At 35.9% G+C, this 11,390-nt stretch overlaps 4 protein-coding genes across 4 annotated transcripts; all 4 read right to left on the bottom strand.

Annotated features, from left to right (window-relative positions):
- Positions 1 to 1,433: 1,433 nt before the first annotated feature.
- On the bottom strand, positions 1,434 to 3,979 carry Tsp_03545 (hypothetical protein). The gene is made up of 10 exons (XM_003379848.1): positions 3,952 to 3,979; positions 3,695 to 3,824; positions 3,209 to 3,368; positions 2,954 to 3,035; positions 2,814 to 2,843; positions 2,689 to 2,790; positions 2,551 to 2,630; positions 1,929 to 2,015; positions 1,775 to 1,900; positions 1,434 to 1,556 (listed from the first exon to the last, which is right to left on the bottom strand). Exons 1-10 carry the CDS (start codon positions 3,977 to 3,979, stop codon positions 1,434 to 1,436), a joined length of 948 nt encoding a protein of 315 aa, XP_003379896.1.
- A 1,079-nt stretch (positions 3,980 to 5,058) lies between these two features.
- Tsp_03544 (hypothetical protein) lies at positions 5,059 to 5,860 on the bottom strand. The gene is made up of 3 exons (XM_003379847.1): positions 5,754 to 5,860; positions 5,207 to 5,356; positions 5,059 to 5,170 (listed from the first exon to the last, which is right to left on the bottom strand). Exons 1-3 carry the CDS (start codon positions 5,858 to 5,860, stop codon positions 5,059 to 5,061), a joined length of 369 nt encoding a protein of 122 aa, XP_003379895.1.
- Positions 5,861 to 8,555: 2,695 nt separating this feature from the next.
- Positions 8,556 to 9,153, bottom strand: Tsp_03543 (hypothetical protein). Its single transcript, XM_003379846.1, has 3 exons — positions 9,011 to 9,153; positions 8,857 to 8,971; positions 8,556 to 8,615 (listed from the first exon to the last, which is right to left on the bottom strand). Exons 1-3 carry the CDS (start codon positions 9,151 to 9,153, stop codon positions 8,556 to 8,558), a joined length of 318 nt encoding a protein of 105 aa, XP_003379894.1.
- Positions 9,154 to 9,161: 8 nt separating this feature from the next.
- Tsp_03542 (hypothetical protein) lies at positions 9,162 to 10,196 on the bottom strand. The gene is made up of 3 exons (XM_003379845.1): positions 9,679 to 10,196; positions 9,508 to 9,526; positions 9,162 to 9,239 (listed from the first exon to the last, which is right to left on the bottom strand). Exons 1-3 carry the CDS (start codon positions 10,194 to 10,196, stop codon positions 9,162 to 9,164), a joined length of 615 nt encoding a protein of 204 aa, XP_003379893.1.
- Positions 10,197 to 11,390: the final 1,194 nt, after the last annotated feature.

Here is an 11,390-nt window from a genome sequence, read left to right as displayed (position 1 = left end):
GGTGGATTCTATATAAGCCTATGATTCTTTATACTCACTCGTATTGCAATATGCAAATTTTTTTGACCTCCGGCTAAACCCCACCTGTGCCTCAAAAAGCTTCCAAATTTTTCAAAGCTTTTCTAATTTCCCCTACTGCTGCCCCCAGGCTATGCCCCCTTTTGAATAAAAGATTGCATATGCCCTCCAGCTATCCCAAATTCATTTTCTTGTGGTTTATTTGCCCTCTTCAATGCTTTGCGTTCCTTTTATATTCTAATCATTCTCTATTCATTTCCATGTGCCCTCTGACGACCCCGAGTTACATCCTGCACGCAATCTTTGCGGGATTTGAATTTTTTAAAAGATATGCCCAGGCTTACACCCCAATTAATGCCCGCCGGCAAACAAAAATATGGAAATTCCCTCCTGAATGCCCATGGATGTTCCTTGTTATTATTTGTACTTTATTATGTTATATGATAATTTTTGCTGCGGGGGTGCATTGTGGACATATTATTTTCCCTCGGCTGGCATTCATAGATTCCATCACGTTGATTATTGCCTATTACACGACCCTTTTGCTCATATAAACTGACGCTGCACTCTACTTACCGGCACACTAATGACATCTTCACTCTAGTACTTCGCAGACATCTTACCTTTTTTATCTACTTAGCTGCACTCTACTTACTGCTGCTCTCAACGTACATGCACACTACTTACTTGCACTCTATTTTTCTTGCACTCTACTTCATCTGCACTGCTCCTTACCTCTGCACTCTACCACATGCATACTACGTACTCCTGAACTCGACTTGACACTGCTTTCTACTTACCTCTGCACTCTACTTACCTCTGCACTCTACTTACCTCTACACTATACTTACCTGCACGACTTACCTGCACTCTGCGTATCTCTAGATGATGTATACACGTGATGTATAATTACGTGCTCTGTACTTGCTTCTACTCTGTTTGTTTATATAATTACATCTATACTGTACTTACCTGCACCCAACTTACCTCTACGCATTCTCAACTATAAACACTTTGACGCTACTTACCTGTACTATGCAGATCTAAAATTGATCTAAGATGAATAACAGTGCATTTCATTGTTCCTTAAATAGGTTTATAAATTAGCAGAAAAATAGAACTACTTACGTTAATCGATGGCGGTCATTCAGGATGCGGTTCTTATTTTCACATGCAGGCATAAAAACATTAAATCAGCGATAAGATAAAAATAAATTTTGCAACACAGCACTGTGGACGCTGTGGAACCTTGATAATTCTTCCTTACCTGGTGTGACAAGGAAAAACTTCAGAACCTGTGGGAAACGCAATTTGAGAGTGGCATCTTAACGAAAATTCTCTCATTATATTGACGTAATCCATTTCTATCAAAAACAAAATGCCAGATTACCTAGCGACATGCTGGTTATAATTATTTAACGTATTTGATTGCTATCATAAACAATATTGAATTCCTTCTTACTTTGTGTTAAACGTTGAGACGGCGGGTATACCACTCTGAAAGGGAGATAGAGGACGTGGCAGGCGGGTATACGCAGCTAAAAGATGGTTTATATATAAATGGAGCGGAAAGATAGTTTGCATAAACTTAGTTAAAAGATGGTTTATGTAAAATCAGTTGAAAGATAGTTTGCATAAACTCAGTCAGAAGAATAGTTTATATAAAGTAAGTTGGAGGATAGTTTAAATAAAATCAGTTTGTATAAACTGTATATATATATATAAATTTTATAAACTAGTTTAAATTTGTATAAACTGATTTGAAGCAAAAATTTATATAAGAGGAGGGTGGCGGCGAAGGACAGGTGAACGGGTTGGCATCGATACGTAATGACGTAATGAATGAGACGACGTAATCCACAGTTACAACAGAAAACAAAAACTACTTACTAATTTTTATCATATTACACTGGGAACGCACTGATGGCAACTCTCACCAATACATTGATAGCATTTATACGGATACCAGCGCTACACGACTGTCTCAACGTAATCTGCTACAATTACAATCATTTAATTCCTCATTATCTTATGATACGTAAGAACACACCAGGACCACAAGGAAACGTCAATGCACCAACTTCAACTAACTGAATGTGCCATCAGAAGAAACATCGTATTCGCTTGACGTCAATGTAATGCTGTCATGAATAAAATGTGTACAATTTATGTATCCAACTGCAATCAGGAGCAAGTTAAATACTTACGGATGTTTGAGATGCCACATATAGAACACACTGATGTGAACATGAACACCTTTCTAATTAAAAAAATGCAACTTCTATTGTCAATTCAAATAAAATGCACGATACGTATAAATAGAGTTGTAATATCGGTGCATTATTTGCTTGTTATGTTCCTATAAAGAAAACTGAGCAACATAATGAATAAAAAAAGTTGAAATTTTCTAAAAAGAAATTAATACAGTGGTATATAAATTGAAGCAACTTCTGTATCTGAAGCAACATTAAGATTTCTAATTTCATTGGAAATACAGTTTTTCAGATATTCAAATCAAGGCTACTCAATTACGATATTATCTACATGTCTTAATTGCGTACTGTAGTTAAGATTCAAGTGATGTGGAGTTGAAGGTGTAGCAAATCTACAATCTAAATTTCACTGAATAATTTCAAAAAGCTGTGCAAAATTATAATAATGCATATTTACCATATTCACTAATTTCAGAATGTCTTTGTTTGTTTCTTTGTGTTTGATCATTGATATGAATATAATATAAATTCTGAAAGTGTATTATATTAATGCCGTCATCTAAAAATAAAAAACGGAAATACGAACTTCATGGTCTTCAACATCTGATGTATCTGAAAGTTAGTAATAACAACACGAAAAAGAGACCTGTCAGTTTCCATTCACCATATTAGTAAAGTAACATGCATAGCACACCACCACCAAAATATCAAATCCAACTTACCACTATTTCCTTGTTCGTTTTGAAGAGCGGGAATATAGTTGACAAAGCGCCTGACGGACAGCAATCCAGTGAACAGAATAACCTAAAGTAATCAAAGTACTCTGATTAAACGTATAATAAGTAAATTATGCAAATGACTATTTACTTTGCCTCCGGAAGAACAACCTAATTCGCCATCAGTAATAGCGCAGTGCAATGAATTTTATGAACAACGTTACTAAACGAGACGATGAAATTTATTACGTTTTTATTTACATACTTCATATTACTACGTAAGATTGCATTACTACGTAATATTGCACTATTACGTAATATTGCATTACTACGTAATAGTGCATTATTATGCAAATTTGATGAGCTGAATTTAGCTGATTGAAAGTATGAGGTGATAGAATAATGTACGAATATTGTATTTCTACAAATCAGAATTAGATTTATAGTAAAACTGAAAGCAGTTTAAAAAATAAAATGAATTTTCCGATTTATAAAAAAAATAGATTTAATTTTCTAATGATAATAATTACCACAGGAATTATGTAACGTTTAGTCAAATTAAAAACAAGCAGATTTTCATGAACAACGCATTCAAAATATTTATGGAGAGTAGTTAAATTGGATGAGAATAACAATAATTACAATTCATACTTGGAAATAACATAGAATCAATCACCCAACAAATAGCTATTAAAAACAAAAAGCTTCATGTAGATCTCTAAAAATGAATATTCATGAAATAGAAACAATACATTTGTCATTAAAAATGTTATTGAAACTGCCGCAACATCCCGGCCAGGAATTTGAAAGTGTTTGAAAGAAAATTGTACCAGAAGCTTCTTTCTTTCAACTTGCCGTTTCGGTTTGTCTGCGCTTTCTGATAATAATTTAAGCTAAGAGTGTAAACTTAGTTGAGCACGGCGTTAGCACAACTGAATACAATAAAAGATATACGCAATTGAAGGAATCGAGTCTCTCAAGGTTTTTCAATGACTATGAGAAACTGCTGCAAGTGACCGCTCCGTATTGCATTTTATAATAACAATAAAACATAACAGCCAGGAGTAAGGAAGATTTGATGAATCACCCTTATCAATAAGGTCTCAGGAGTCGATGACAATTTAGTGAAATCATAGAATTTATATCAGGACACAGTAACTGAGCGCAGTTCATTCAACTCGAAATTGGGGTCTGGGAGGGGTGGAAAAATTTTCAGTTGAGCCTGATCTCGATTCAGTTCAGAGCAGTTAACAGTTCTGGGATAAGGACCATCTGACAGGAAATAAGGGTGGAGCAGCAAAGGAGGAAGGAACAAGGGTGGAAATGTAGAATGGGCGTAATGGTTTTTAGCTCCTTCGCTCAAGCATCACGCATTATCATCAGGGGTTGTATCAGTTTTATAAATACTGCCACATTAATGGAGATGGAGTTATTTCTTCAATGATGGAAAACATGTCCCACTAAGTCAGTGCTATTTACAATACAATGACATTATAGCACTTTTAAGGATTCATTTTCAAGGACAAAAGGAACGTTAGGGCCATTCTGATAGCTTCACCAGTCATAAGTGGAAGTGAGTTCTCTACGTGACAGCCGCTTTCCTATGTCAAGCTGAAACAATCCTATGTACAAACTGATCAGTTCGACTGCAGCATCCTGGTCACGGAATCGACATTTCCATTAACCAGTTAGCCAAGTATGTTACCTGAACAGTAAGCACTGCTGAGCGCACTGAACATAACGTGGGAGTAATTCGAGTATTTTGTCAATACTAATTTGCTATAGTATTTGTAAAGACTATTGTAAATGAGCTTTTGCTTGTTAAACCAGTGTATTTATAAAGATGTCTCTAATAAAATGCCAATTATTTGTTGAAAGTCGCTACAGATAAAAAACCCATTTGTTTCCGTACATAAAAGTTAAAATTAAACTACTATGAAAGGTGGCAAAATGGCGATGTTTCGTGCAATTCAGTTTGAGAGAGAATGAAAGAAAACGATGAAAAAAACACCAAATATGTAAAAACTCATACCTGTCAGTGATGAGGTATAAAGTAAACGCAGAGCCGTAAATTTTCCAACCGGTGTTCATGGTATTATCATATTTTCAATCTAACAGTCACAACGTTTTTGTTGAAGTGAAGCACCAAAATAACCAAATAACGCAATGCAGTGAGTAATTAGAACGCTCTTCACCAACGAATAATTAAATAATAGAGCAGTTCTCTCAATAAGCAGAAATTTATATAAGGAAAATTACTTCCGGATTTGAATGGCACAAAGTGCACGTAGCAGAATGCCATCGGCAATGTTCACCTTTACATTAGCATAAACATACTCCGCTGACCTAGAAATGCATTTATGCTTTGAAAACGTGAGGTAATGTAATGGGCTAACAACAAGGACTATACTATAATAATTGCTCAACAGTAACAAAATCCTGAATACGTTACAGATGAAAGTCACTATCTATCTTAAAAAATATTATGACGTAATTGAAAGAAGCATAAAAAACCGTAACTTAAATGGAACTGAACGGCAACGTTAATCGTACGTAAATTAAACAACAATCAACTATTAGTGTATGATCGCTGCCTACGCATGCAATATTAGTCACCAGGATAATTAAACTTTGCAATGAATACCATTTTCAGCAGAGTTAACTTATTAATTTCAAAGAACGGATTCCTTAGTTATAATTTAGCAATTATATATTCAGTATCTATTTCAAGCATTTTTACAATGTCATTTAATAAAATAACTGTAACTTACAAAAATAGTCAACCTCCCATCATTTGGAGATATACATTTTTTGAAGAGTTGCACAACGTGATCGACCATGCTGAATATAAATGATGTTGCTTGTCAGGTTTCCTTTAAAATCGTCTTTTATTCTGATGTTGCACGACACCATCCGCCTACAAATATTCCAAAATCAACCCTACAAGAAAATTTAGAATTCATGAATTGATGTAAATTCAAATCATACACAACATAATCATCGATGAGTTATACTTTATGATTAATATTTGATTTTCTTTCCGCAAATCAAAATTTCCATGAAAATTGTGCTAAACATGTAGTACGCTTACTTTTCGTTATTCTCAGCAAACAATCTCTACGTCCGTTGATGCAAAATCACACAAACAAGAAGATATGAGACAGAACTTTACAATATTAAAGATAATATTGCTTCCCACATTTAGAAGCGATTGGTTAGCCCAAATAAAGTAAATTAAATAAAGTTATTATTAAAGTTTTAAAGCGGAAGTTAAGTCAAATTATTTCATCATTATTAGGCGTGTCTCGTTAGCATGCAAATTTTCATTCGTTCTTTGCCTTCCCGTTTGTTTGCTTAGCAACTATAGCTTGCGAGAAACGTCGACTTTACATTCGCCAAATCTAACATCAGCTGCATTTTAAATCTATTATAATGTATAAATAGTAGACATTTATAAAGTAATAATAAAGTAACATTTATAGGATAATAAATAGTGGAGATAAAAATGAAAAATCACATACTTGACAATTTGTTAATGAAATTATTCATAATGTATGATAATGCTTGGTGATGTAAAGCGGGACAACCATGACGACTGATGAATGAATGCTGAAGATGATAAAATATTTTTGCGAAGAAAACAATAAATAGTTGCAGAAAATGTGCAGCGCATTCATTTGAACAATTTAATAATCTTCACACTGTGACAAATGCACGAAAAAGATTTCGATCGATAACAGTATTAATTGTTGCATGTAAAAAGGAAAATGATGAACACTGAATTTTCAGTGTAAAGCAGTTGGTTGTGTTCAACAGAGATAAAAGAGAATAGAAACAACAGTCTGATGATCATCATAATGGAATGACATGATGTGCAAAAAAATAATACGGTTTGAAAAATGAAAATTGATTTTACACAATTGATATGCTTATTTTTCAGCAAACCAATGATATCTAGTAATTGGAGAATAACGTAATTTTTATTATTGTAAAATTGTCTCTCGTATATTGCTTTTATTGTGACTTTAGATTAACAGCCGTGAAAATTTTTGCTCGATAACGTAATGAAAGCAGACACAGTAAGACTTGTATGAAAGGCAGAAAAGGTATGCAATATACATTTCACTGGTTATCGCAGAGAAAATAAAGCGCATAAGACATGACCCCAACCATGAATAGGTAGTAGAAGGGTGGTGGGCGGGTATTCCACTCTGAACTGGTGCTAGAGAGGTGTGGGGAGAGTATACCGCTAGCAAAGAGTAATAGATGAAATGGTAGAAAGTTGCAACATTGTGAATGGATGATAGATGGGCTGGCCGGGGGTATAGCATTCTGAATGGTTTGTGGAGTTAGTGACTGGCGGGTATAAAAATTTTAATGGGTGTTGGGCTAATCCTGGGCCGGTATGGTACAATGATATGTATGGGTAAAGACCAATGAGAGAAAAGCGGGACCGAGTAGTACCAAACCATGTTCAAGATTCTGAATCCGCGGTGGAATTGTGGTGGGTTAATATACCTCTCTGAATTGGTGGTGATGAAGGATATCCTCTATATACGAAGTTGAACGATTTTCTTATAAACTGAGTTGAAAGATAGTTTATCTTAATGGAAGGAAAAGTACAGGAAGAAGAATTTCACGCATTCATTGTATCACTAGCACAGAGGTACAAAATTGGTACCCATGCGGAACGTCATATACCTTTGTCTTTTCTTGTTCTGTTTCGCTTAGTGCCCTATTCGCTGCGTGTCGTCCTTTTCCCACTTTTTCGTTTCTTCATTTGTCGTATCTGCAAGAATAGTAAATGTTGTATCTAAGATTTTCTCATTTTATCACTTAGCAAAATTGAAATACTGCAGAAAGTATTTTTAAACAGATGAAATAAATCATTTTAGTTAAAGATACCGCTAGCATAATATGATTGAATATACACTTTCAAGAAATAGTAACATGGATTAAAATGGAATTACTTAACGACAAAACAGAAACAGAGAACGTTTGACAACTTTGCCACTTGCCACGTAAGTCAAACAGACAAGTTCATAATCACTGATGATCATGCAATTTTATATTGATCGTTATTTGCATAATGCAGCGCTAGAAATCAGTTTTAGTGGATTGTAAAACTTTCAAGATGAGGAAGTAATTCTAACCTAAAGCTGAGAAATTAGGAACATTGAAAATTAATGCAAAGCGAACCGTTAATACATCAAATGCGCAATATTAAATGGAATTCATTTCAATTTTCTTGGAGAAGGAGTTCAAATGCACAGTTACTTCACTATTCAAAAATTCAGAAATGACCTTGGTATTTCAAATTCAGTGAAAATATAAACTACCTGTGGAAAAACGCCATAACAAGAAAATTGACAAATTATTTTGTTGCTTTGCCAAAACTAACCAAACAAAATCAAATCTAACCAAATCGTAACATAATATGAAAAATCAAATGTACAGTTTTACTGTGAAAAACATCTTATTTATATATTATATATTACAAACTTAAATTATTCAAATAAACTAAGGAATATCTTCATACTTTCTAAGTATACTAAAGCCCAATCACACAGAATCATTACAGACGAGAAATCGCATTTACCACTGGGCTTCACTTGTTCTGATTCGTGTTATCCGCATTTTCACTTTTTCTTTGCTTCATTAATTTTATCTGCAAAAATATATTAAAAGTATTCTTACTTTATCACAAAGTAGAGTTACAACTGTGATACTTCTGAATAACACCTTTTCAATTAAAAGTTTATATTTCTGACACAAGTAAAAAATTTCTGACACAAGTAAAAAAATGGAATGCGGAAATCCTTATCTTCCTTACTAAGCATATTTGAAATACTAGAAATAATATGAATACAAGTAATAAACTGCATACTCATTTTATATTAAATGCCGACTTGTAAGAAGGCAGAAGGTACGATATCCTGTTTTCGTTCTTGATCTTCATTTACTGCATCATCATGGTGCATTGTCGACATCAGCAAGACGCATTTCATTCGCTTCTGGATGTAGCTTACAAGAGTAACAAACAATGACGAACCCACTTCTCACCCCCTGACTTCTGTTAATTCTGATGGCACCTCCTTTTTATTCCTCCACAATGTTCCCACAATCGTCGTTTTTTTAGCCAAGAGATCTTCCTCTGCATTCTGCTTCCATGCTGCAATGAACACCTGCGCAGCTACTGTGAGCATTGTGATGTTTATCCTAGCACTTCCAAATAAAGGAAGATCAATAGATTTATTACGTCAACTTTGTTGAATATTTTAGCTAAAAGAGTCTTAAAATTTATTTCAAATAATGAAATTTTAATCAAAATACCTAAAATTAAATTAATAATGCATAGTTAAACCACAAAATATGAAATACTGATGTCCTTCACAACATTTCCATGCGTTCATGTTAAAACTACAGAAAAGGCTTAAAAAAATGTAGTAATTTCAGAACCAAAAAAATGACTATAGAACTGACTTTCGTATCAAAATATGCAGAATAACGTGCTATACTCAAGGTTGTAATTTCTTTTACGAATTTTATTCAACTTTTACGAATTCACGATGAAGAAAACTGAAAAATGATAATTTTTTAACGAAAATTTTGCCGCATTTTTTGCAAACAAAAGGCTTTAAAATTCTGAAAATTGGAAATACATTGATAACATCAAGCACAGCATTCTTCGAACTATTTAATAAAACAAATATCATAAAAATTGAAAATACTTCCAGCTCTTTACATGTGTTTTTCTGAAGTGGGGTCGTCCCCAACCCAACAATCCAGCAACGTACCTAACGCCAACAATCCAACAAACAGTCAAGGAGTAGTGGAGAAAGTGGTAAAAAGGGACATCATTGTGAATGCATGGTGGATGGGCAGGGGAGGAATATAACTCTCTGAATGGGTTTTGTAGAATGGCTGGCAGGTACAGAAATCTTGATGGATGATGGACTGTGTGCGGGCGGAAATACAACGCCGAATGATTCAAAGAGGGATTCACGTTCTGTTTCACAACTCTAAATCGTTGATGCAGGGGTGGTGGGCGGGGTTTCCACTCTGATAATGCGATGGAAATGCGCTGAGCAGGAGTACAACACTGAAATGGTACTAGAAAAGCGTGGGGCGGGTATGCTGCAACTAAGAAATAATGGACAGAATAGTAGGAAGAAGCACATCTGTGAATGGTTGTACGATGGGCAGGTAGACCGTATACCACTCTGAAAGCATTGTGGGATGAGCGCATACAACAATGGATAGATGATGGAATGGGAGCGGGTGGGTATACATGGCCGAATGATAAATGTAAGGATTGTCGAGGGGGTAAACAACACTGGATAGGTAGTGGAAGGGAAAAGGGGTGGGAATTCCACTCTGATTATGCGGTGGAAATGTGGTGATCAATTATATAACTCAGAATAGGGGCTTGACGGGTGTGGGGAGAGCATACCGCTATAACAGAGTAACTGACGGAGTGGTAAGACAGTACATCATTAGAATGAATGTTGGATGGGCGGGACGGCCGTATACCACTCTGAATGCATTGTAGGAGAAGTGGAACGCGGGTATACAACAATCAATAGATGATGGACTGGGAGCGGGTGGGTATAGATGTTCGAATCACTGGTGTAAGGATTGTCAAGGGAGTTCACAACACTACGTAGGTAAAGAAAGGGTAGAGGGGTGGGAATTCCAATCTGATTATGCGGTGGAAATGTTGTGAGCAGGAATACAACATTGAATTGTTAATGGAGGGGTGTGGTATGAGTGAACCACTCATACAGAGTGGTGGATGGAGTCGTAGAAAGGTGCAGTGGGAAGTGATGTTTGACGGGAGGGTGGGCCGCATACCACTCCAAAAGTACTGTGGCATGAGTGGACAACGGGTGTACAGAAATTGATGGGTGATGGACTGGGGGATAACGGGTAGAGATGACCGAACGATTGGTACAAGGATTGGCGATGGGCTTCACAACACTGGGTAAGTGGTGGTTGGGTGGTGGGCAAGTATTCCACTCTGATTATGCATTGGAATTGTGGTGATCAATTATATAACTCAGAATAGGGGCTGGACGGCCGTGTGGAGGGCATGCCGCTATTACGGAGTAACAAATGGAGTGGTAAGAAGGAACATCATTAGAATGAATGTTGGAAGGGCGGGGCGGCCGAATACCACTCTGAATGCATTGTAGGAGAAGTGGACCCCGGGTATACAACAATCGATAGATGATGGACTGGGAGTGGGTGGTTATAGATGGCCGAATCACTGGTGTAAAGATTGTCGAGGGGGTTCACAACACTGGGTAGGTTGTAGAAAGGCAGTGGGGTGGGAATTCCACTCTGATTATCCGGTGGAAATGTTGTGAGCAGAAATACAACATTGAATTTGTAATGGAGGGGTGTGGAATGAGTGAACCACTCCTTCTGAGAGGTGGATGGA

Source organism: Trichinella spiralis, assembly GCF_000181795.1.
Source record: "Trichinella spiralis strain ISS 195 chromosome Unknown Scfld2, whole genome shotgun sequence".
NCBI lineage: Eukaryota > Metazoa > Nematoda > Enoplea > Trichinellida > Trichinellidae > Trichinella > Trichinella spiralis.
This window is presented reverse-complemented; position numbering and strand designations above follow the sequence as displayed.

Excerpts from the sequence above, each read along its gene's own strand:
- Tsp_03544 (XM_003379847.1), bottom strand. The coding sequence starts at position 5,860 with ATGGTGTCGTGCAACATCAGAATAAAAGACGATTTTAAAGGAAACCTG. Across the intron at positions 5,357-5,753 it reads TGTGCAACTCTTCAAAAAAT|TATAGTCCTTGTTGTTAGCC; the intron begins GTATATCTCCAA and ends CAATTATTATAG. Across the intron at positions 5,171-5,206 it reads TGTGCCATTCAAATCCGGAA|AACTGCTCTATTATTTAATT; the intron begins GTAATTTTCCTT and ends GCTTATTGAGAG.
- Tsp_03543 (XM_003379846.1), bottom strand. The coding sequence starts at position 9,153 with ATGCTCACAGTAGCTGCGCAGGTGTTCATTGCAGCATGGAAGCAGAAT. Across the intron at positions 8,972-9,010 it reads GAATTAACAGAAGTCAGGGG|CTACATCCAGAAGCGAATGA; the intron begins GTGAGAAGTGGG and ends TACTCTTGTAAG. Across the intron at positions 8,616-8,856 it reads TACCTTCTGCCTTCTTACAA|ATAAAATTAATGAAGCAAAG; the intron begins GTCGGCATTTAA and ends ATATTTTTGCAG.
- Tsp_03545 (XM_003379848.1), bottom strand. The coding sequence starts at position 3,979 with ATGCAATACGGAGCGGTCACTTGCAGCA. Across the intron at positions 3,369-3,694 it reads TTTTTAATGACAAATGTATT|AAATACAATATTCGTACATT; the intron begins GTTTCTATTTCA and ends TCTGATTTGTAG. Across the intron at positions 1,557-1,774 it reads TAAATTTTTGCTTCAAATCA|CTGCGTATACCCGCCTGCCA; the intron begins GTTTATACAAAT and ends ACCATCTTTTAG.
- Tsp_03542 (XM_003379845.1), bottom strand. The coding sequence starts at position 10,196 with ATGCGCTCATCCCACAATGCTTTCAGAGTGGTATACGGTCTACCTGCC.